General features: G+C 50.1%; 2 protein-coding genes across 10 annotated transcripts in view; both read left to right on the top strand.

Moving 5' to 3' along the window:
* myo1f (myosin IF) overlaps window positions 1-11,825 on the top strand; it is a 47,883-nt gene extending 36,058 nt beyond the window's left edge. The window contains exons 16-28 of the mRNA XM_088622437.1: window positions 354-435; window positions 1,302-1,408; window positions 2,183-2,281; window positions 2,529-2,673; window positions 3,097-3,211; window positions 3,574-3,743; window positions 4,172-4,317; window positions 5,399-5,545; window positions 6,321-6,469; window positions 7,387-7,470; window positions 8,204-8,411; window positions 9,811-9,986; window positions 10,735-11,825. Of these exons, the coding sequence (XP_088478563.1) occupies window positions 354-435; window positions 1,302-1,408; window positions 2,183-2,281; window positions 2,529-2,673; window positions 3,097-3,211; window positions 3,574-3,743; window positions 4,172-4,317; window positions 5,399-5,545; window positions 6,321-6,469; window positions 7,387-7,470; window positions 8,204-8,411; window positions 9,811-9,986; window positions 10,735-10,811 (1,705 nt within the window). The 3' untranslated portion in view covers window positions 10,812-11,825. The remainder of the gene's footprint in view (window positions 1-353; window positions 436-1,301; window positions 1,409-2,182; window positions 2,282-2,528; window positions 2,674-3,096; window positions 3,212-3,573; window positions 3,744-4,171; window positions 4,318-5,398; window positions 5,546-6,320; window positions 6,470-7,386; window positions 7,471-8,203; window positions 8,412-9,810; window positions 9,987-10,734) is intronic.
* Window positions 11,826-14,001: 2,176 nt separating this feature from the next.
* Window positions 14,002-23,788, top strand: znf414 (zinc finger protein 414). Of its 9 annotated transcripts, none has more exons than XR_015930894.1 (8): window positions 15,097-15,307; window positions 16,182-16,314; window positions 16,876-16,983; window positions 17,836-17,941; window positions 18,455-18,957; window positions 19,211-19,284; window positions 20,568-20,720; window positions 21,252-23,788. XR_015930894.1 is itself a non-coding variant. In XM_088622441.1 (7 exons), the coding sequence occupies exons 2-7, from the start codon at window positions 16,266-16,268 to the stop codon at window positions 21,126-21,128; spliced, it is 1,278 nt and encodes a 425-aa protein (XP_088478567.1). In that variant the 5' UTR covers window positions 14,002-14,679; window positions 16,182-16,265; the 3' UTR covers window positions 21,129-21,245. The 9 variants fall into 9 exon arrangements, 6 of the variants coding, with proteins under 6 accessions (XP_088478567.1, XP_088478568.1, XP_088478566.1 ...); XR_015930892.1 differs by having other exon boundaries at window positions 18,455-18,978; XR_015930893.1 differs by lacking the exon at window positions 21,252-23,788 and adding an exon at window positions 21,030-21,223 and having other exon boundaries at window positions 18,455-18,978; window positions 20,568-20,750.
* The last annotated feature ends 227 nt before the right edge of the window (window positions 23,789-24,015 follow it).

The following is a 24,015-nucleotide window of genomic DNA, read 5'->3' as shown; positions in this document are numbered from 1 at the left end:
ATGAGATCATATATGATATGCACATGGGTACCACCGTACAAGTGTTGCGAAGTCATTCAAAATACTGACATTACATTCATAAAGATCAAAATGCAACCAGGTAAAGTTTCTCCAGCTCTGTAAATGGCACTGAAGTAATAAATTGTAGATATAGTCAGATATATTGTAGCTAAGTAGTGGTGATTTTCCACTCTCTGAAATGTTTGTTCTTCAGCATATAGAGCAGCAATTACTTTCGACACCTCTACAGTTCTGGTTTACTTCCCATTTATACAGCCACGCAGGTACAGGGCAGGAGGTGGGCGTGGCCGTGTTTCTCTCTCACCTTCTGCCTGCTCCCCTTGTCTCCCCAGCGACTTCATCAGGAGCCTCTTCCCTGAGAACCTCAACACAGACAAGAAGGGCAGGCCCTCCACGGCCAGCAGTAAGATCAAGGTGCTAATCGGAGCTGTGGTTATCCTGCCCGTGTTACTGTGACTTCAAAATGTATGCGACCTGTACAGAACTAACGACCTGAGCCCCAACGGGCATCAGACACAATAAAATACAGTACAGTGCAGTACTTCGATTCATTCTTTAAAAGTCACACACTCCTATTCCTTCCCATTAGCGACAGACCCACTCGACAGTGTGTGACAGTGAGCTCCTCCAGGTTTACACTCCCTCTCCGGTTCAGTGGAGGCCAGTCCCCTGCTTCCTGAACCCTGGACTGAACCCCAGGCTTGGTGACTGTGCCTCTGCTGTCACTGCTCCTTCCTCCAACGCTGCAGGAGACCAATTCGTTGGATTTTTATTGTACTTTTTTACCACTATGTATAGTGTCAATGGGTTTTGGAAAGGCGTCCTGCAGTTGTGAAATACCATAGCCTATACTGTATTGTTTATTTCTGTAACAGAGTCATTATCACTGTCCCTTTAAATTCACCAGTTTATGGGTCTGTCAGCTGTTTCTTTGCTCATTCTGCTGACGTTAATTGATAACAAGAGTATATATTACAATTATGGTTACAAGCTGCTTCGTTTAAGGAACAAATGCGTTTGCTGATCCCAGTTATTACCAACTTCCCAAATAACCCAGCTGTGCTCAGGGGTCAGAAGAGATTACAGAAGAGTTATTTATAAAAACCCATTGTAATTTGACCCATAGGCATTTCCCAATTGCTGTAGTATCGTAGAGCCTAGGTATGAACAACCAATCGAAACCCAAGTCATTAATTGGTGGAGTAATGGTGGAATAATCCTTTTAGTTATGTTGGACGTAGAGGAAGCTAATTGCCTGTCTGGCTTTACTGCTCCATCAGAAACAAGCCAATGACCTGGTCAACACCCTGATGAAATGTACACCACACTACATCCGCTGCATCAAACCCAACGAGACCAAGAGGCCCAAAGACTGGGAGGAGAGCAGGTCTGTATCTCTGTATCTCACTCTGTGCCCTGTCATTGTCAGAGCACAGATGCTCACAGGCCTGACACTGTCACACATGCCTGTTGATGTGCAGGCTTCCATGAAATCTTTTTAACAGATTAGTTGCCTTTAACTTTTCCAATATAATTTTATTTTTTCTGGATTCCTACTGTTATGATTGGTTTTGATTGAATTAATTCACCAAGCTATCTTAACTCCTTTGCTTTCAAACAGCAAGAACCCGCTGTTGAAGTGATATATTTATTGCTGGGAATTAATGTACTGATTTATTAAAATCTGTTTAATAAATCACACTTTATAGCAGTGCAGAGTGAGAGTTCTGTGTTTTTGCATTATTTCGTGTTTTTTTCAGTATATTTTAGTTGGTTTAACGTTATTAAAACATTGATGAATTCGGTTCAGGAGACAATTTTGCTTGTTGTTGTATGTGTCCAAGGGAAATTACCTTTAAAAGCTGTACATCATGTAGAACCTGATCTCCACAGTCTCTGACAAAGCCGTGTTCTGAGAATTGAGCACATGTCACTGAGCCATTACGAAAGTGACATCACGACCCTTCAAACCTAGTAGAATCCTGCCCCTTTTGTGCATAGGGGACTTCCCCGCCGTCTAGGGAGCGGCGCTGTGTACGCTCTGCATCCCAGCAGGAGCAGACCTGAGCTGCTCTCGTCACACATGGGGGCATCGTTTCAGAAGCAGGGCCAGCGGCCACCGCGACCCGACTCAGTGTGTGTGTGTGTCCTGCATGTCCAGGGTGAAGCACCAGGTGGAGTACCTGGGCCTGCGGGAGAACATCCGGGTGAGACGCGCTGGTTTCGCCTACCGCAGGATCTTTGGCAAGTTCCTACAGAGGTGAGGCCGCCTCGTGGGGCAGATCGCATCCTTTGTCCGGGGTATGGGAGCCTGTTGAGCGATTCACACGGTCTTTTGGTACAGAGATGGAGGACGGTCTTACGCAGGATTTCTGGGAACAGAGCATCTAACTCTGGCCTGTGGTTTAGAGCCGGGGATGGTTACACCTATTCATACGCAAAGCAAAAAGGTTTCTGGCGAGTGTGTGGGTGGAATACATCACTGCTGTCTCGGTGTGCGCTTCCAGGTATGCCATCCTCACTCCACAAACCTGGCCCTGCTGGCGTGGCGACGAGCGCCAGGGCGTCGAGCACCTCTTGCGCTCTGTCAACATGGACTCCGACCAGTACCAGATGGGGCGCACCAAGGTGTTCGTGAAGAACCCAGAGTCGGTAGGGCAGCCGCGCTCCACCGGGGGGTCACCCCGTGTTTCGTCGTCGTGACGAGTCTTGTGCCTCATGCAGGGCCTGATGTAAAAGATCGCTGTTTCTACAGCAGGGACTGTTGTACAAATATCAAGCTTCTGGTTAAAAGAGGTTCAGTGGGACAGCTGTGTTTGTTTAAATATACATCAGCTCCATCAAACCTAATTCACATCATGTCAGGCCAGATGTGCCCTGTGCAGAATTCACAGATTAATCCACATCACCTCTTCTTCAGATGAACCTCTACAACACAACTGCTCTGACTAGGGCCTACCCTTTGTAAAACCTAGTTCCCGCGTAAATCCTAACCCTGTTTAAAACATGAACAAAACCCACACATTACTGCAGTTACCCTGCTGGGTAAATGCATCCTGATGTCGTTCCGGCCAGCTGTTCCTGTTGGAGGAGATGAGGGAGCGCAAGTTCGACACCTTCGCGAGGACTATTCAGAAAGCCTGGAGGAAGTACATAGCCAGGAGGAAATACGAGCAGATGCGGGAGGAGGGTAAGTGACTGGGGGACATACCTGCGGAAATGTCAGCATGGTCAACTTGAGAAGAAGCTCAAGTATGTTGTACTACACACATGATCCTGCCTGCACGCAGCATGATCCTCCCTGCACACACATGAACCTGCCTGCACACGGCATGATGCCACCTGCCCGTCTGTGAATCAGTAGTTAATTGATCCAAGATCTCGATCAGCAGTTCTTGAAGGATGCTGCGGAATCGGCTTCAACCCCTCGATGGGGTAGCTTGGCCCAGTCTCCCACAACCCTTTGCGCAAAGAAAGCCCCCCTGTTCTGGGTTTTAAAAGCACCTCTGCGTGGTAGAATAATGTAGTGGGTGTTTCCCATGGTCTTCTCAGCCTCCGACATCCTGTACAACTCGAAGGAGAGGCGCAGGAACAGTATCAACAGGAACTTTGTGGGAGATTACTTGGGCATGGAGGACAAGCCCGAACTGCGCCAGTTCTTGGGCAAGAGGGAGCGTGTGGACTTCGCTGACTCCGTCAACAAGTACGACAGGAGGTTTAAGGTAGGGAATGATGGGAGAACCAGTTTGAGGCTTTAATATATTGTAGCTCTTTCGGGTTCACGTGGGTATGCGCCCTCGCCACTCCCGCCTCAGGTCGGCCCCCCACCGCTGGGGACTCGAACCCAGGCCTCCGGCGTCACTCAGCAGGGAACAAGCCAGTTAAGCTAAAGGGAGATCTCCCGTCAACCCGGCGGCTGAGGTCCCTGCTATTCACAGGGAAGGACATTGACGTCGCCGTGCTGGCAAGCCGGCTCGCACAACCTGGAATGTCGGCCGTATGCGTGACGATATGATGAGCTTCTCTCTTATTTCTCATAACGTTAAGCTCATTTTTTTCTGCGTCAGACTGCTTCTGTGAGCTGGTGTGCAGCACGTTCGTGACTCCCATTTTCACGAGCCTCTCTCCCCCTGCCCCCCCCCCCCCGCAGTCCATAAAGCGGGATCTGATCCTGACCCCCAAGGGCATTTACCTGATTGGTCGAGAGAAGGTGAAGAAGGGTCCGGAGAAGGGTCAGATCAAGGAGGTCCTGAAGAGGAAGCTGGAGATTGCCAGCATCTGCAGCGTGTCGTTAAGGTGAGTCTGTGCCCCGAGCCCCACTTCACCGGAACTGTGTACCTGAGACACTGATGCTCCTGAAACGCAGCACAAAACCTTTCATTTCAAACCCAGAGTGAAGGAAAATGAAGAACATAAAATGTGTTACAAATTGATTTAAAAAGCAAGGAGGCCCATCCAGCTCTTGTGGTAGTTAGTAGACATGCGGGTGTCTCTTGAAGGACACCACTGTATCAGCTCCAACAACATGGCTGGGTAATGCTTAGACAAAGCAGACGTTGTGGTCCAACCAGTGTCACTCATGGTGAAGGGATGCTGAAATGCGTCTAAACCAGCAATTTTCGATTCTGCACAGATCTTAAATTTCACAGCAGAAGCTCAGTGACATTCAGGAACAGGTTCAGCCTTCAGCTTGGTGAGGTAAATTAATTATCGTCACAGTTCAAAATAAAGTGACCTGCTGCTGAGAACTGTAATCTGAAATGAGAGCAGAATCACCTTGAAGGAATTATTAGATCAATTCCAAACACCTACCGGCTACATGATAATATCTGCAGCTTAAGGACACTGTCAAAGAAGAAAACATGAGATGGGGCAAGTAAAGGCAGGTACATGACCTCTGTCATGACTGTGATTAGGACTGCCCAAGGTACTGATACATAATCATCTGAACGCTGCCAAGAGTGGGATTGCAATTGGTTAGTCAGGATTTTCCAGAAAACAGAGACCTCCAACCTAGTCTTTAAACAGTCCATGTGATATTAAAGCAGGGTCTTCTGCATTGACAGATTTTAAGAGTTCAGCCGACCAAAAGGTCTGACCTGTGTTTTTCATCTACTTTAGGCTGCAGTTCAGCCCAGAATGATGACATCAGCACTCATCATCAGTTCCAGTGTGCTAAGGGCCTATGCTAAGATGTATCAAAAGGATTGTTTATTTTTTGCAATGTTTGCAAGAATGAAAATATGTGTTTCCTGCAGCAGTAATCCCCTGCCAGGATCTTTGACCTCAGGTGTTTTTGTTGTCCACGGCTGTCCGAGTCTCTGCGTCTGTAAAGGGGCACCTGTGCAACCTCTGTCCTCTTCCTCGCCCCACCCAGCTCGCGGCAGGACGACTTCTTCGTGCTGCACGAGGCCGAGTACGACAGCCTGCTGGAGTCCAACTTCAAGACCGAGTTCCTCAGCCTGCTGTGCAAGCGCTTCGAGGAGCTAACGAAGAGCAAGCTGGCGCTGCGCTTCTCCGACCGGTACGTCCCCTGCCTTCCGCGCTCGCTTACAGAGGAGAAACCATTCGGCCGTCCGAGCCGTTTGGTAGTGAGGAGTTAATTCACCCCAGGATCTCACGGGGTTTTTTTTTAATGAAGCCAGGGTATAGGCTTAAAAAAATGGCAGGGTAGCTTGTTCCATTCTCCCATCACAATTTGTGTAGAGAAGGGACGGCTGTTCTAGGGTTTTCGAACACACTTCCACACAGTTTCCACTTGTCCAGATCGGTAACCTGTAATGTCTCAGCCGTTCTCTTCCAAAGGTGTTTCCCCAGCACTGGTTCAACCGTCAGCTGCAGTTAAATGCTTTTTGTATCCTGAGGGGTAGAACTGACAGTGATGGGCCAGCTCCTCACCATGCGGCACCTGAGGCCTGAGAACATGGGCAGACCACAACAGGAAGAAATATACCGTGCAGGGAGAGTTTAGTCTAAGCAGGTTTAGCAATACACACAAGAGAGAACCTACTCTGACCAGCCCAGTGACAACCATCGCCATACTGTGAATCCCTTTCTAAACCAAATTTAGTCTAAATTAAATACGTGAGAATGTTATTACCTACTGAAGCGATGAATGCACCACCTGTGAACCTGTTTACACACGCTACAGAGACCCTAGTGTCCTGCAGTGCCGGTCAGCTGAGCGTCCTACCCTGGCTACAGCTGTGCCGCCACACTCAGAATTCTGTGCTGAAGCCCCACCCTCACTGCAGGGCCCCACTCTGCGCTAACAGCCCTCTCGCTCTCCCACCCCCCAGGATCGATTTCAAGGTGAAGAAGGAGGGCTGGGGTGGCGGGGGCTCGCGCTGCGTGGTGGTACAGCGCGGCCAGGGGGACCTGGCGCAGCTCAAGCCCAGCGGAAAGACCCTCACCATCACCATTGGGGATGGCCTGCCCAAGACCGCCAGTGAGTAGCCCTGCGGCACTGATCCGGACCGCGCGAGCGCTTTGCTGCCCCCTTGCTCTCCGGCCAGCAGGTGGCGAGGAGCGTCCACGTCCACTTCGCAGAGTCTCTGACTCTAGTGGAGACGCTAGGAAACCCGGTGGGGATAAAGCATGTTGCGTAGCTCTCTGGCTGTCCGAATCCAACATTTCAGTCTTGTGTCTCTGTTATAGCCACTAAACAGGGATATACGTTTTAGAGACGTTTGTTGCTGTGGATATTGTTCCATAACTTGTTGCTGAGATTTCGAGTATATCGGCATCTGATCAGCTGCATTTACAGGTTTTGAGATTTTTTAGCGGGCGGCGCGATGGTGGCGCAGTGGTGAGCACTGCAGCCTCACAGTACCAGTGCTGTGGCCCTGGACTCAGTTCCTGGGGTGCTGTGTGTGTGGAGTTTGCATGTTCTCCCCGTGTTCGTATGGGTTTCCTCCCACAGTCCAAAGACATGCTGGTGGGTTAATTGGCTTCTGGGAAAATTGACCCTGGTGAGAGTGAGAGAGTGAGAGAGTGAGAGAGTGAGAGAGTGAGAGAGTGTGTGTGTGTGCTGTGCCCAGGGTGTACCCTACCTGCACCCTTTGCTTGCTGGGATGGGCTCCAGCTCCCCGTGACCCTGAAATGATTTGAAAATCGAAAATGTATGGATGGACATTTTTAGTTATTTTAGAAGAACTTGAAATCTTTCATACTTTTTCGTCTTGTGCACCCCGTCTTCTTTTTCATTCCCTGCTGATGAAATGATGGGCTGCAGGCGTGTTGTTTCTGACTGTACGCAGCACTCCGCATCACGGGAGCTTCTGTGATCTCGGCTGTCAGCCTCTGCAGGTGACAAGCTAGTGGGGAGTGAGCTGTTACCCGTGTCCGTGTGTCTGTGTTTTTCAGAGCCCACAAGGAAAGGAGCTCCACAGAGCCGAGGTGGGGGGCGGAGCCGAGCCCCACAAAGACCCGCCCCCTCTGCCCCTAGCGGTAAAGAGCCAGTCACAGCCCACCTGGGCAATTACATCACTTACGCCGGAGACATACACAACAAAGGAAGCGGCCTTCTACTTGTTTCTGCTTACCTCTTCCTAGTCTGGCTCTCATGGACTTCCTATAGACCAACTGTGGTTTTTTAAACTCGTTGATCTAGAAGGACCCTAATGAGGCAGACTCCAGCTACTTATTGTAAGAGATGCCAGGAAATGACTTGGTGCCCAGTAATGACCAGATGAGAACCTGGGAATTGTCACTGAGCAGGAGTAGTCTGGGGCTCCTTGGCACACTGTTGAAATGCAACACATAGTGAAAAAGTTATTGTGGTTGCTAGAGGAATAAAAACTGCAATTATGTAAAAACAAAGGTATGGGAAGGATAAGATAGGCTCCAAACAGAAGCTTTTGGATTCCGTTCTGTGGCTCATAGGATTTCTGGGTGTGACCTACAGGCACCTGTCTGTGTCAGAGCTGCCTCCTCAATAACACAAGGGGCACACATGCACAAAAATAAATGATTGCCGCTGTCCCCAGTAAACAGAACTAAAAAAAACATCCCCCCAAAAACACATTTGACAGCCCTCTCTTCGCTCTCTCCTGGAGCAGCTCGGTCTGGTATCCTGGTCCATCTCCTTCTGCCTCGCCTCTCCAGGAAGGGCCTGCTCAGCCATCCCCACAATCCCCAGCGCAGGAAGTGCGGAGCCTGAGCTTGTATCCTCTCTTTCCAGGGGCTCACCAGAACGGGGCAGCCCAGTTCCCCCGCGGCAACGCTCCGGAGCGGAACCCCACTTACACCATGCCCCAGAAGCAGGGCCGAGGCCCCCCCGCGGCTGCTCTCCCCAAGAGTGGCGCTAGAAAGTCCAAGAAGGTGTCCCCTCAGAGCAACACCTCGGGCAACCTGGACTTCCTCAACGTGCCGGACCAGGGCGTGGCAGGGTAACGTCTCCCCCTGTACTACACCCTTACTACACCCTTACTACACCCTGTACTACACCTGCACTACACCCTGCACTACACCCTGTACTACACCTGCACTACACCCTGTACTACACCCTGTACTACACCTGTACTACACCTGCACTACACCCTGTACTACACCCTGTACTACACCCTGTACTACACCTGCACTACACCTGCACTACACCCTGTACTACACCCTGTACTACACCCTGTACTACACCTGCACTACACCCTGTACTACATCCTGTACTACACCTGCACTACACCTGTACTACACCTGTACTACACCTGCACTACACCTGCACTACACCCTGTACTACACCTGCACTACACCTGCACTACACCCTGTACTACACCTGTACTACACCCTGTACTACACCTGCACTACACCCTGTACTACACCCTGTACTACACCTGCACTACACCCTGTACTACACCTGTACTACACCTGCACTACACCTGTACTACACCCTGTACTACACCTGCACTACACCCTGTACTACACCTGCACTACACCTGTACTACACCTGCACTACACCCTGTACTACACCTGCACTACACCTGTACTACACCCTGTACTACACCTGCACTACACCCTGTACTACACCCTGTACTACACCTGCACTACACCCTTACTACACCTGCACTACACCTGTACTACACCTGTACTACACCTGCACTACACCCTTACTACACCTGCACTACACCCTTACTACACCCGTACTACACCCTGTACTACACCTGTACTACACCTGCACTACACCCTTACTACACCCTGTACTACACCTGTACTACACCTGTACTACACCCTGTACTACACCTGTACTACACCCTTACTACACCTGCACTACACCCTGTACTACACCTGTACTACACCCTGTACTACACCTGCACTACACCCTTACTACACCTGCACTACACCCTTACTACACCTGCACTACACCCTGTACTACACCCTGTACTACACCCTGTACTACACCTGTACTACACCTGCACTACACCCTTACTACACCAGGACACTGAGAATCGAGCTGGTAGTCTTTGTCCTTAAAGAGCTGCTTTTTTATTTTACCCAGAAATCCCATAGAAATTATTTTTGGGTGGGGAGGCCTTGTAGGGGGGGGGGGGGTGAGGTGGGAAACTGACTTTCATCAGCAAGGAAGTACCACTTTCTGCTTTGTGGCTTTCAAAGTATTGCTGCCAGTATAAAAAATACCATTTCGACGCTCAGATCTTCTTCATTTATCTGATGAGAGCTATAAACAGGGTGAAAGCCAAGGGTTTGCAGTGTGTGCACGTGAGTGGCTCTTTGAGGAGCTGCTAGGAAGGGCGGACGTCACACCTGAGCTCCTCTGTCTGGGTGTTGGGGTTACAGGATGCAGAGGAAAAAGAGCATCAGTCAGCACCGGCCGCCTCCAGCCCCTACGGGACGTCCCAAGCCCCAGGCCCGGCCCCAGGGGCCACGCTGCCGGGCGGTGTATCAGTACGCGGGGCAGGACGTGGACGAACTCAGCTTCAACGTCAACGACGTCATCGACATTCTCAACGAGGGTGAGTCTGGGCTCGCCGCATGACTCTTAACCCTGTGCTGCCTCCTCTGCGAAGGGACTGGGACTCACTGCCCGAGCCTGCTCTGTTCAAGAGAAGCCCTAGGAGTCCAAGAGAAGGGTTGAGGCAGCATCACTGCCACCTTCCAGCCTGCTCCTGCCACACCGTCTCACAGGGGCGGATCTGCATCAGAGTAACTGTGGTGTGGCTCTCAGATACACTACAGGCGCATCACTTCGCTGGTGAATGAAGTGGCTCCCTTCCTGTGCATAAAGTGATTAGGGAACCTTCAGGGAGAATATTAATTATTAATTGCATGATCTAAAACTGTAGAAATAGCTCAATAGAAAGCAGTGTCATGTCTAGCTGGGCTTTCACCTTTTTCTACATGGAGTTCTGGAATGGGTGATCCATCTGTCAGTGCAGTAGAACTATATAGAGTAACTCAGTATATAGATCAGCAATAAAGTGACTTGGCATTTGGCAGCGTTTCAGTTCCTGCTCCAGCTCAACTTGAAATGTATTCCTTGGAAGGCACCGGATGCTGCCCGACATTACTTATGTTCCTGTGAGTGTTCGCTGACAGAGCCGCCACACCCGTCAGACGTGAGGTTCGCGAAACACTCCTGAAGGTTTTCCACAGCAGTGGGCGACGTGGGGCTTCCATCGTCCTCCGGCAGCCTGCCTTCGCTGCCTGCCTGCTGGCTTCAGCTGGGGCCGTTTCATTCCACAGCTTCTTTTCTCTTTCTAGACCCGTCTGGATGGTGGAGGGGACGGTTTCAAGGCAAAGAGGGACTTTTTCCCGGGAACTATGTGGAGAAGATCTGAGATATATTGCCTGGCCTCCCCCAGCTTGTCCTGAATTTGTCCTGCGAGCTCCGAGACGAGATTTGAAATACAAGTATTCTTACAGTAAAGAGACGGCCGAGAGGCCCCGGTGCTGGGGTCGAAGGGGCTGTTTTGCACAGTGTCTGCTGTTACTTTCTGCCCCGGAGCAGCACGTGCCCCTGTTGCGGGGGGAAGGTGGGAGAGACTCCTCCCGCTTGTATTACCAGCAGTCCTTCCTCTCAGCCTCAGGACTGCCGGCAGCCATGGGATCAAACCGCAGGTGTTCGAAACTCAGCTTCGTCTAAAGTACCACAAATGCCAACCATGTCCGTTTCTGCGAATGGCCCAAAAACAGAGCAGATTCCCTGAGATGAGTTCTCATCCCTACATTTTTTATCCTGTTTCATGAAAAATTCATCTCTATAAAATGATCCTGATTCTTTAAGCCCCTGCTGAAGATATTTGGAGAAATTTGAGGGAGATTTAATTTTGGAAGGGTTAGAAGTAACTGGATGCTGTTTTGTAATCCGGCACTTTGTGAATCTTCTAAAAGCCTGTGTATCTCTGGCCCTCAAGGTTTTTCTTTTTTGTTGCTTAAAATGTTTTGTTGTTTTCAATCCAGCTAAAAGCCACTTCAAGTAGACCCACACCTGGTGTACTGTACCCTCGAGAAGACGTGGAGTAATATCTAAACAAAGATAGCGTACAAAAAATGTCAATGAGCCTCTCTTTCAACTGGGAATAATGTAACAGGACAATTGCTTTTTAAAAGTTTATAAATGAAAAGCAGAAAATCGCTGCCACTGCTGGTTAACCCAGAAAACTGCTAAAACTGAGCCTCGCCTGTAATTCACATTATGGACACTAGATGGTGCTGTTTGCCACACTGACGCTTGACGGCTTGCATACCTTAAATAACACCCGAATAAGGCTCCACGGCCGAAAGGTTGTGTTTCTTTTCCTCTCTTTTCAGCATGGAATAAACCTTTACTCCTTCCTTTGTACCCTAAATAACAGTCTCGCTTGAAGGGACGGTCCAAAGCTCCGCACTTCAGTCAGCATTCATACAGAGGTTCATTTTAGACAGAAATGCTTTCGGTGATGCAGAACCTGTATACAGTCTTGGACAATATGGTCTGTCATATTTCCAAATTAGTTTAAAAAATGTATTTATAAAAAAAGTCTTTATATACTGTTAGCAGAAACTGTTAACAGTTTTGTCTAAATTAAAGTGAAAATTTTGCCTGTCAACTACAGTACACCACACTGCCAGCTAAACATCTCTGAAGACAGAACACAGAAAATGGCACTAACTTCTTTGTACGAAACCGACTGACTCCTAGGACTCCCAGCGAGGACTACATCGCGCGAGCAGAGCTCCGGGATCTGGGGCTCGTGGAGTCGGGTGTCCCGAGAGTTTCACTGGGACAGAGAAGCACGAGCATTTCTGTTTTTCTCATATGGATTTTTAAAATAGGTTATCGAAATAACGACAAAAACGCATGTATGCGATGCAGTTAAATCGTGAAGGAAGGCTCACTATGAATACTGCACGGTGTTGGTAGGGGAGCTAAGGGTTAGATCCAACATAACATTTCAGAGAACGTTTTTGTGAGGGACTGGTGGGGGTCACGGATTTTATATAAAAGGAAGACGAGAGCTGCTTTGCTGCTGGACGAGGCTTATTAACTGAGTCACACGCCGCTACGTCAACGGGAATGAAGACGTCACTGCGAAGTGATGACGCAATAAAGGCTCGTGGAGACGCAGTGGCATCCATCAGTTCAAAGGTCATGACACATTCCACCTGAATTCCTCCTCTCGAACTGCTTCCGGCGATCCTTAATAATCCATCTGACCCCACCTTTTCCGAGTCTCAATCGTAGATTCTTTATTCAAGATGCAAGCCGTGTATATCCCATGTCTCCTGCATGAAGATGAAGTCTAAAATCACAAGAAAAAAAAACCCAAAATTCACTTGGAGAAGATCCACATCTGTGTGGAACTGCGTGTCGTTTTTATGTGCTTCTGGCACCCGGTAAACAGACTCACCTTCTTTCACAAAAGCATCCAAAAAGGCTTTGCTAGAACACCGGTACAATTCAATCACCTGCGAGAAATGAAGTTTATTTAAAGCGCGAGATGTTGACATAGCAGACTCGTATTTTAGTTTCGGTTTGTAAAAAAAAAATATTTTCACTCAAAATGTAAGCGCCAAGTTTTTAACTCGGCAGGACTCGGCACAGTGTAAGGGGAGGGGCGCCTTCTGAGCCACATACAGTACGCAGTGTGGGGACAGGCCGACGGAACCGAACCGAGCCTTGGATCGCGAGGTGGGTTCTGGTGAAAACTACATCACACGAGTGCGGGATTATTTTCGCTAATTTGGGTCTTTTTTACACGTCCACTGCCTCGGTGGCCACTCGTTCACGGGACCGCAGCTGCGCTTCACGCCGGCCTCGGCAGTCTCCGTGATTCGAGCAGGTGCCCACTGTGGGCTCCATTCCCCGTGGGTTCGGGGTCTGGCCTGAAGCGGGGTGCTGCTTAGCTTTAAACGGCAACTATGTTATCTTCCATTTATACTAACCTTTGTAATATATTTCCCCGAGGCCTCTTGCGGTAACAGTACTGTACTCACAATCAGATTTTGATGATGGATCTATTCTCTCAGTTTTCTGGACTGAAAAATTAAGTTTAAGATTAAAATAATGTTTTGAACTACATCGGTTTGTTCTGCTTTTTTGTAAGCTTCTCCGCTTGACTGGGTTAGACTCTCCCCCCTCACACAGTACCGGAAGAATATTTACTGGTATATCTCTAATTTGCTGGTAATTTTTTGGGGTGAAACCCCGTCTACCGTCTGCATTATTTTTCGTTGTCCTCTGTACAACTTGACATTTAAGATGCGGTACTTTTGACAAATTCCACCTTATGACAGCAGTTGTACACTGCGGGAGTGCATTTCTGCCATCAAGGAAAACGTGTTATGTGCTCTCACGTTATCAGGAGAAAATGATCTCGTTATTACGAGATGGCACATTCTCTAGTAATTACGAGATAGCAAATCATCTCCTAGTTATAAGATAGCAAGGATCATTTCCGTGGATGGACAACCCGTGACGTTGTGTAATGACAGCACCTGAGGCTACTGGGAGCTCAGCTGGACTCTGGGCTCAGCGTTCAAGACGGGATCCAGCGCTGCAGAATGAGCAGTTTAGTCTGAATGAAATGTTACCATTTGTACCTAATGCGCACTCATTCATAACCATGAGGATACCCGCACTTGCTCTTAAACAAGAATGATTGATTCTTCATTCTTTATTCACGGCTTAAAACTGAAAGTCAACCAACGCCGATTCGAGACGATGACTGCGTGACCGTCGCGCTACGACGTGATTATCACATGAAGTAATTACGAGATACTGTGCTCATAGCGTGACCGTGTGTGGGACAGTGCTGAGACGCGCCCTTTTCTGCAGGTCTTCGCTGAAAACGAGAGGGTGTGAAGGTGTACTCAACTGGATTGTCTGGGACTATAAAGCATTTCCAAAATTACTTGGACAAACCAGCCGCGCCATACGGGGAAGGATGAGGGTGCCCGGGTTCAGTCCTAAGGGATGATTCGCCGGAAGCGATTTCAAGACAGGGATGTTTCTAAGAATACGATCTGAAATGTGGGACGTTGGCTGCTGTTGCTAACCTGCTATGGGATGTTCTGACATCGTTTCAGTACTAAAACAGTTATCTCATCGGGGTTGTTTCAGAATTCCTTGTCACCTCTGACAGCCTGTGTCCGATTTAATCCTGAAGCAGGACCCGGGACAAGAGCAGGAAAATCGAAGTGCAAGTATTTGTTCTCGGGCTCCAGGTAAATCCGCGTGAAACGCTGCACCAGGGGTCAGCGCAGCTGCCTGGCAGCGCTGGGGCCCCGGGTTCAATTCCTGGGGTGCTGTCTGCGCGGAGTTTGCATGCTCTCCCCGTGTTCGTGTGAGCTCCGTTCCGGCTTCCTGCCACAGCCCCCCCAAAAAAACATACTACACTTGATCCCAGCCAAAAGACCGAGAAGCAGACATGCTGTTAACCGCCTTCTGAGAAAAACCGGCCCCGGTGTGTGTGTGTGTTTATATCAGTGTGTGCCCGGCCTGTGGCCCGTTGCGCTCGCCGGGACGGGCTCCGGCTCCCCCGGCGGTCCCCTCCTGCAGGAGACCGGACGGGGCGGCCTGACGCTCCGGTTCAAAGCGGCGGCGTCACGTGACGGGGGAGCCCCGAGCGCCTCCCCGTCTTTGTTGACAGTCTCGCGACAGCTGCAGTCCAATATGGCTAACGCGCAGGGGCTGCTTGCGAGAAAGTGAAATACACGCCTTTGGTTATTTATAGTTTCTTCGCCCACTTTTTTTTTTTTGGGAGTGTGTGTAACCGAAACAGCGCCACAAGACTGGTCGGAACCCATTAATCCCCCCCTCCTCCCTCCCTCTCCTGGTTTTAACCGGCGAATGGTGAGTGAAAGAGATTAAAAACTGTCCGAGAGTCGTGCGTTTGCAGAAAGAAGTGTTTTCTTTCGGCGTGCTGCGAACCCGACACTTTGTGCATCGTTTCTCCCTCGTTCTTACTTTCTTTCCAGTATTTAGAGCCATTCAGTGCCAACAGCTGGAATATCTGACGTGTGTTTGCAGGCGCCTGTCTCGTAGGCAGCTCCGGTGTGTAATGCTAATGAGGGGGGATTCGCAGTCGTACTCGAGAATAAAAGACAGCAAAACAGAATCAGTCCATTTCGTTGTTGAAAGAACCTTCCTCGGACCCTGCATGTTCTGAAACGCAGCGTGACGGAGATGCAAGGATTTTCCGTTTGTACTAAGTGATAGGACGCACCGCTGAGTAGTCGTTTAACGGAGATGTCCTGTTGTGTTTCTGTTTACCTCTGAGCAAGTTCTTGTAACTTCTGCACGCGCGAGACGGAGCTTCACTTTCAGCCCTTGTGCTGAAATGAAGTTTTCCTCCGAACACGCAGGCTGTGTTCGCCCTTCCCAGGAAAACGGCAGCAACGTGCTTTTCATTCTGTCAAGTCCCCCCCGCATACTGGGCGACCTCAAGGGTTTATCGAGCGGGAAGGAAGAAATAAAACATCGCTTTTGTGACTTTAAAAACCGATCGACGAGATTAAGAAAATCTTGCAGGTTTTGAAACCACCAGTGGTTTCTGGTAGGAAAATGTTTATATTCCAGTCCCCTCGGTGTTTAAGTGTCTTTTCGTGTTGAGTCACTAAATGAGCTAATACTGAGAATATACCTCGGCACGAATGACAGCTTTCTCCCTGTCTTTTTTTTTTCTTTTTGTGATGGAATCGCAAAACAAGTTCTTGTTGTGTTTCAGACAGCCTCTCCCGCAAAAGCTGTTACCCGCCCACTTCCTGTAGGTCCTGCTCATCATGAGCTCAGGCCCTCTCTCGGCAGCGCCATGTCTGAGCCGCCCCTGGGACAGCTAGCGCCCCCTGGCGCCACGGAAGGTACCACATTTCTGCTCCGCCGCTGCTGTGCTAGATAGCCGCTCTGTCAGAAACGTCTGCTGCATTCCTTCTGGGCAGACCTTTTCCTTGTAGCTTTCATCCAAAGCCTGGCTCCCACCCATAGGAGCAGAGTGAGGCATCTGGCTCCAGGGTACAGCTGCAGTGTCCTGCCTGGGATTCAAACCCGGAGCCCTGCAGTTCTCAGTGCAGAGCCCCAAACTCTATATTATTATTAATAATGTTGCAGTGCTTGGACTTCCTCATTCTCCTCAGAGTGTGACCATAAGCTGCATAGCTTGGAGCCAAGATGTGGGGGGGAAAAAACACAATTTCTGATTCCAAACTGAGTGGGAATAATTCGCATTTCTGTTTTTAGGAGCAGATTTTGGGAAACAGCGTACAACACGCCTGACTTCTTCAGGTTATTTCTGTAGATTATTCAGTGCATCAGTGCTTTACAAGGTTGTGCTGTTGGAGCCCCTTGTTAGTGAGACATCTGTCCGGACGCTTGTTGTTTGCAGGCTTCGGGGGGGTTTGACGTAGACTTTGTTGGCCTTGTAGGAAAAACTGTGCCTTGTTCGTTCTTCGGCTGCAAGCAAGTCTTTTCTGACATGCAGAAGCTGATGAGCCACACGAGAAGCCACTACATCCCAACCCAGTCACTGGAAGGTAGGGATTAAGGTCCTTCAGTCCCACATTCATTAGGGGAATGATCTTTTTTTGTTCGTTTTTGCTTCTAGCTGTGTGTAGGGATCTGACCCACACCGATAGAAAGATGAGCCCCAGTGCTGCAGTACCCTGCTAGTGTGCGGTGGTCTGTGGTTGTGTGGGCTGTTCTGATGCCCTGTGCTCATGTTGGGGGGTGCAGATTGGCAACTGCTCTGCTAAATAAGTTCAGATTCACCCAGCTGCGTGTGCACACCGCAGTCGAGAGGTTACTGATATGAGACTTTGCACCTCTCGAGTTTTTGTGGAGAATGTAGGAAGTAGGAAATTGAGCAGATCGCTCCAGCCAGATCTCCCTCCTAGCATTCCAGACCTGCATGGAGAGTTTATTTCATTGGGTAAGTGGCACTGGCATCAGCTCCCAACATCCATGCTGATTAACCTCAGATAACCCTGAAGTCGCTTTCTGCTCGTACATTCTGCACGAAGCACATGAACTCCAAAATGATGTTGAAGTGGTCTTTTATCTTATGCTCAATCAAGCCCCCCAATTAATCAGTAAATATTAAGGGAAAGTGGTTTACAGGCAACTGTAATCAGTGTGTAGAAGCGAAGGGGTGATGTGTAATTGAGGTGAAGTCCGTTTACAGGGCTCTGGTGAAGCTGTGGGGATTCCTGTAAGAGTGGTGTGAACTGAATTTGCATGACTAGATGCCTGTTATGTTATATTTATCTGTAATGTCTGCTTGTACTCTTTGTCTGCAAGTTTGTGTGCGTGTGTGCTTCGATGCATGAGTCAGACAATGGAGTATCGTATCGTGTGAGAGCACAAGTCTGACAGAGTCCTCTCCTCAGGCAAACAGTTCCACTGCTCCACGCTGGGCTGCACAGGCACGTTTCCCTCCATGCAGAAGCTGATGGACCACACGCGCCACCACTACAAGCCCAACCGCTACTTCCTGTGAGTCAGGCTGCTGCTCACTGCTGCGCTGCAGAGTGGGGAAACTCGTTCTGCTCGGTCAGCTTGATCTGCTGCAGGTCTCAGTCCGGTTTGGCTTGCGTAACGCCACGCCTTCTGGAGAAGCCACCTGACGGCAAAAACCGTGGCCGTTTTGTGCTGGGGAAGCTTTATTTTCTATCCTGGCTGTAAGGGTGGCTTCTCAGAGCGCCTCTGTACCTGCTCAGACAGTCCGTGAATACATCTGCATGCTCGAAGAGTTCTCGTGTCGGTGTGAGCGTGGTGCTGAGTGTGTGTGACATCCGTGACCAGGATGTTCATCGCTGTTCCTCTCGAGCTGGAATTTAAAAGCCGTGTGGGGGAGCGCAGGGCAGGTTTGTGCTGTAACGTTAGCCAGCGCCGAGTGTTGCGGGGCTCTGTGCCGTGGTTGTGCTTGCTGTGGGGTGCCTGGGCGTGCAGACTTGCGGGCTCGCTGGCTTGGCTGAAGCCCAGGGCCGTCCGTCCGTCCTCTTCCAGGTGCGAGAGCTGCAGGAGCAGGCTGCGGACCCACCACGCCTTCTTCAAGCACCTGCACATCTGCCAGAAGGCGGCCAAGAGCCGGGCGCCTCCCAAGCCCGAGAAGTCTGAGCCCGCGGCCCCCGCGGCCTGCGACCGCGTGAACGGCATCGACGACGACGACGACGAGGAGGAGGGACCCCCTGCCCTCGCCCCCGGCCCTGCCGCGTCGCCCTCCCCCTCCTCCTCGGCCCCGGCGCCCGAGCTGTACGGCCTCCCCGGCTTCCAGGCCTCGCTGACCCGCCTGCCGCTGGCCGCCTCCTCCTCCGGCCTCTTCCAGCTGCCCGCGCCCTTCGGCGTGCCCGCGCAGGCTCCGGCCGAGCCCGGGCCCCGGGCCTTCCTGTCCTACGCGCCCCCCGGCTCGCTGGCGCTGCCCCAGGCCGCGGTGCATCAGCGCCTCCGCGTCCTGGGCCCCAGCGCGCCGGGGCTGCCCGGCTCCAACGCCGTCTGGAAGAAGAACCAGGGTGAGGCTTGTCTTGCTTCTGGTGAGCGCGCCGCGAGATTCGCGCTCGTGTCTTCGTCGCGATGGTCCGTTTCCGTGTGTTGATGCCGCTGGCTAGAAGTCACCAGAAATTGCTTAAATTGCTCCAGAATGTACAAATCCTAATTTTTTTTTCCTTAGCAAAAACGGTGCAAACAGTTCAAATCTGTCGGCTTGCCTTCAGATCGCCATTTAAGCAAACTTTTTCTTTTGTCGTGTACGCCCTGTCCCGCCAGACGTGTCCAGACACCTTTTCCACAGCCGGGACAGTCCGCCCCAGGGTCAGAGTATAAGTACAGGTGATTCCCAGGTGAGACACGGTAACGTTGTGCCGTACGCTTGAAATCCGTGCGGCGGAGTGGTGCTCCAGGGGACTGAGCGCCCTCCCCCTGGAGCAGTGCATCCCTCTGGCCTTCCAGCCCTTCCTGCTTACACCCCCCGGTGCAGCACACAGGCCTCCCACACCCTCTGGAAGTGCCCACCTGACAGCTAGAATGGCCTTGCGTTGTGCCGGGAGTGAGCCCACCTGCAGCGTCTGACAAGCCACGCTCCTAATCAAGCACATCAGCTGCTGTGAAGGTGCACCACAGCACACAAGCCTGCGGTGTTCACTTGCTACAAAAGGAAGGAAATGTACCCAGCAGTGTGAAGAGAGCAGTCAGGAGGGTTTCCAGTCCCGCCTACTAATATATACCACTGTATTCTGTGCCATATACCCCAGTGTATTATATTCTTACTGAATATGAGTCCTCGTCTCTCGACTGTGATTCAGGGTACTGGAGGATAGATGTGCTGCACCAGCAGGTCGGCTGCACTCTGTTCATGCTGCTGGATAAAGCTGGAAAGTAGCACTTCAGGGGTAGGAAACCCAAGCCACTGCTCTGATAGAATATGACGTTTGATCCCGAGATACCAGAACGATGTTGCAGGAAATCTTTCATTAAAAAAACTGATGGAGGCCGTGCCTTCAGAGCTCAGAGCAGAATATAGAAAACTGGATTTTTTTTTTTTTATGGGTCAATAGTTTTCAACGTCCCCCGCGGTCGACCAGAGACCGTGCAGACTTTACACACGAGGTGGCCGGCCTGGAGAAAGATCATTGCCATGCCAACAATACAGCACATAGGTGCTCCCTCCAAAATAGGTCTGAACAGTAGTGAAGCAGAATAATGGAAGGACCAGCCCGTTTGTTGCTGACAGAGAACCGGTGGTGAAGCACAGTCACTTTTGGTTTTGCTGAATTTCATCAAGATCTTTTCGAGCTTTGACAAAAACTAAAAGCAAAGTAAAAGATTTTGTATTTTCCGGACTTCGCCTTTCTTCCCAAAACCTTAATTTGAACACTTCGTAGATCAGTTTAACCTGAAGGAAGTTAGGGTTTGTTTAATTTGGATTATCAGACTGCTTAATCATCTAGTCTTCAGTTTGGCTGCGCCTCGGTCCCCAAAAAAATACAAAATCTATCAGAGTTTCCTGTTTCCAGGTTTTGGGTCAGAACTCTCTAAGGTTCTATAAGGAGCGAAGTCGACTCGGTGGATCCGGGTTTGGAGCGGGACACGGTCTGATGACACTCCCCCTCTCTCCCCCTCGCAGGCCAGTCCTTCAACAGCCGCATCGTCTGGGAGCACACCAGGGGGCGCTACAGCTGCCTGCAGTGCCAGCACTCCACCCCCTCCCGGCAGGAGATGACCGTCCACATCGAGGAGCAGCACAGGAGCCCCGGCAGCCGCGCACACGGCCCCCTGGGTAAGGGCTTCTCCCGCAGGACAGTCCCCTGTCCAGCTGGGCCCGGGGACACGACACTGCCTGAGGTCCGGCTGGGCCCGGGGACACGACACTGCCCGAGGTCCGGCTGGGCCCGGGTCCACGACACTGCCCGCGGTCCGGCTGGGTCCACGACACTGCCCGCAGCCCGGCTGGGTCCACGACACTGCCCGCGGTCCGGCTGGGTCCACAACACTGCCCGCGGCCCAGCTGGGTCCACGACACTGCCCGAGGTCCGGCTGGGTCCACAACACTGCCCGCGGCCCAGCTGGGTCCACGACACTGCCCGAGGTCCGGCTGGGCCCGGGTCCACGACACTGCCCGCGGCCCGGCTGGGTCCACGACACTGCCCGAGGTCCGGCCGGGCCCGGCTTGCCAGCCGTTTCCTGATAACAGCTGTCGTTTACCAATAAAGTGAACGCGTGAAGTTCTTCAAAAGGCTTTAGCTCGCTCGGTGCCATGGTGCTGGCGTGCTCCCGTCTCGGCACATCCCCCCTCTCTTGCTCGTTTCAGATTTCGGGGTCGGCCTCGCTGCGTTCCGCTCGGAGCTCTCGCCGGAGATGGAGAGCTCGCTCGTCTCGCAGCTCTGAGGGCGCTGGGGGGGCCGGCGGGGCGCCGTGCGACCGTGCGCACCCCCCCGTGCTCATGGGAACGGGACCCTGGGGAGCTGCGTGCGCAAGTTGCTCCTCGTGGGGGTCCGGGACCCCCGCACTCCCCGCTGTCCACTCCAGCCGCTCCATCGCAGGACCGAGCGCCACCAGGACCCGCTTGACCTCGAGGTTTCGGCCCCCGAACGCTGCCTTTTTAAGTCTTGGCGTTTCATTCAGGAATTTCAGATCTTCCGGCTTTTGACGGGAAGAGGAAGATGTGGGAAGGCCGGCGGAGGAAACCTGGGCTGGAGTGGAGAGCGGTGCAGGCGGGGGGGTCTGGTCAGTTCACCTCGCACCACGGACGCGGCAGGGCGTCTTCTGCAGACCTGCCAGGAGGCCCTGCAGTGCAGGAGCGTTCAACTGCACGTTCGGCACCGCAGCGCGCTGCTCCGGGCGGCTGGAGGGGTGCCTGAAGCTCGTGTCGCCCACAGACCTGCGCTCGGCAGAAACGGGTCCTAGTTCAGGAATTGAATCCTGGTTCATTCTCATTTTAATTGAGATAGGATAGAAGGGAATTGTGCTCGAACAAATCACCGTGCCGTTGTTTAAAATACAGAGATCCAGGAAATGTTTCACGGTGTGAGCCAGGAACTTCTTTTTAAAAAAACGAAAGGGCGAATAGGTGCATCCCTCCTGGTGCAGAGAGACAGTGAACTGGACAACAGGCTGGTCTGGCCTGGAAGATTTTGTGGCCATGCCTAGTCTCGCCCCACAGCTCTCTGTGCAGGGTCATCTGTGATCTGCGCCACCTGTTCTCTCAATACTGTCTTTTTCAGCTTTTCTCTTTGGAAAGTTTGATGCCGGCTTTATATCGCTTAAACCGGAAGCTCTGGACTGAAATGCTCATTGCAGCCCAGGATCAATCTGTCGCTGTATCAGCTCTGTCAAATGTGTGCACTTTTTTTTCTGATGGCGTTGTTACCCATTGGCATATGACACTGCATTTAGTCAGATTTGTCACGTTAGTTTGTATCCAAAACGATGCACATCTTGAGTAATGTGTGAGCCAGCTGCCACAGCTACTGGTAAACACCGTCAGCAGTCGCTCACGTCTGTGAAACTTATTTCACTGCAGCTGTATGAAATAAGCTTTTTGGACATTTCGAAGCCAGTATAACACTTTGGTTAACTCTTGGCAGAACTTACTTAATACACAGGATAGTCATGTAAAGACCAGCAAGTCTAGCACTTTCACTATTAATAAAAATAATTGAGCCTATTATATGTAATCTATTACATAATGCCCACAGATATGTTTTAATTCAGGTTGCATTGCAGTCTGTTGCTGGTGACCGTAAAGATCCTGTTTTATACTCCATGATTTTAAGAAAAGGTTTTTGAAAAAGTATTTCATCTCTTTTGGCAACACACTTTATAAAGGCAGTCTCCGTTTTAAGTGATACAGAGTGTCATCAAATATTGTAAAGGAGAAATTCAGAAAACAGTTGAGAGTTTGAAAGGGAGAGTGGTGCGTCTGTCACCTTTACCTGTGAATCCCTGGACCTGTAATGATTTTTTTTTTAAGATCTGTATTTTCAGTTTCTAAAATTATTTTTATTGGCAATTCAGTATGTTCTTTAGACTCAGGCAGCTGTTTGATCTGTACAAAGTAGTAATTTCATCCCGACTATAAAGGATCCTTCTGTGTTTCAAAAGGTTAATTTGTTAATGAAGATTTCAAGTGCAAAAGTAGACATTTATAATTCATTACATAACTCCAGTTTATGAAGCAAGTGTATATAGTACTGAAGAAGGTGAAACTGTGATCTTGATCCGTCTTGTTCGGAGGTATTTTTGTCTTTAAGTTTTACAAACTCTAAAACCCTTTTAATTTTCATTCCAGCAGTAGAGGGTGGTTAATTCAGATGTAACATGCTGCATTTCCATTTGTGAGGTCCAAAAAGGTGATTTATTTTTTATTTCAAAACTGGGGTGAAAGCATTGCCCCTCCTAGGGTTTTAAGTGATAAAAATGACCCCTGATATTTGTTTGTTTTGTTTTTTTGCACTTGTTTTTCTGTCATCTCTCTTTAAAAGTTTCCATAATATCCATGGGATGAAACATTGAACCAATATTGTGAAAAGATTTCAGGAAGTACTGTGGGGAATTGTTTCAGTGTTGTGCAGGACTTGGTGCTGCACAGACAAAATCACAGTTGTATTGAAAGACGGCAATTTTAAGTTAATTTTGTATATTCAGCATATAAAACTGGTAAGAATTTCTAAAATTATGGAAATATTCTGTTGGTTTTTTTATTTAGGTTTGTCAAATTAAGAGGTTTTCGGAATTTTGTAATTAGGACCAGAAATGTTTTCTCCTTTGTTATGTATATAGATGTCTGTAAAAGAAGTGTGGACATGTATTTGATTTCATGATTTTTTTAAATAAAAATAGAAGGGATGGCGGTCTTTGGTGTAGTCTTCTACTGGGGCCGGCAAAGGTTATCGAGCTTGAGGATTTCCCAACTCTCTAGGAATACAGATCAGGAAAGGGGTGATCACGCTTGGCTTTTCTTTCTGATCTATTGATCCGCTGCTGGGAGAGACCTCCTGAGATTCTTCGGCTCTTCTCATCTGCTGCATTCCTGCCACCTTCCCAGAAATCCCCCTGGCTGCTTTTGAGCTGCA

This window comes from Lepisosteus platostomus, chromosome 27 (assembly GCF_059453375.1).
Source record: "Lepisosteus platostomus isolate fLepPlt1 chromosome 27, fLepPlt1.hap1, whole genome shotgun sequence".
NCBI classification, from domain to species: Eukaryota; Metazoa; Chordata; class Actinopteri; order Semionotiformes; family Lepisosteidae; genus Lepisosteus; species Lepisosteus platostomus.
Note: the sequence above shows the minus strand (reverse complement) of the source record. Positions and strands in the feature narration are given on the sequence as shown.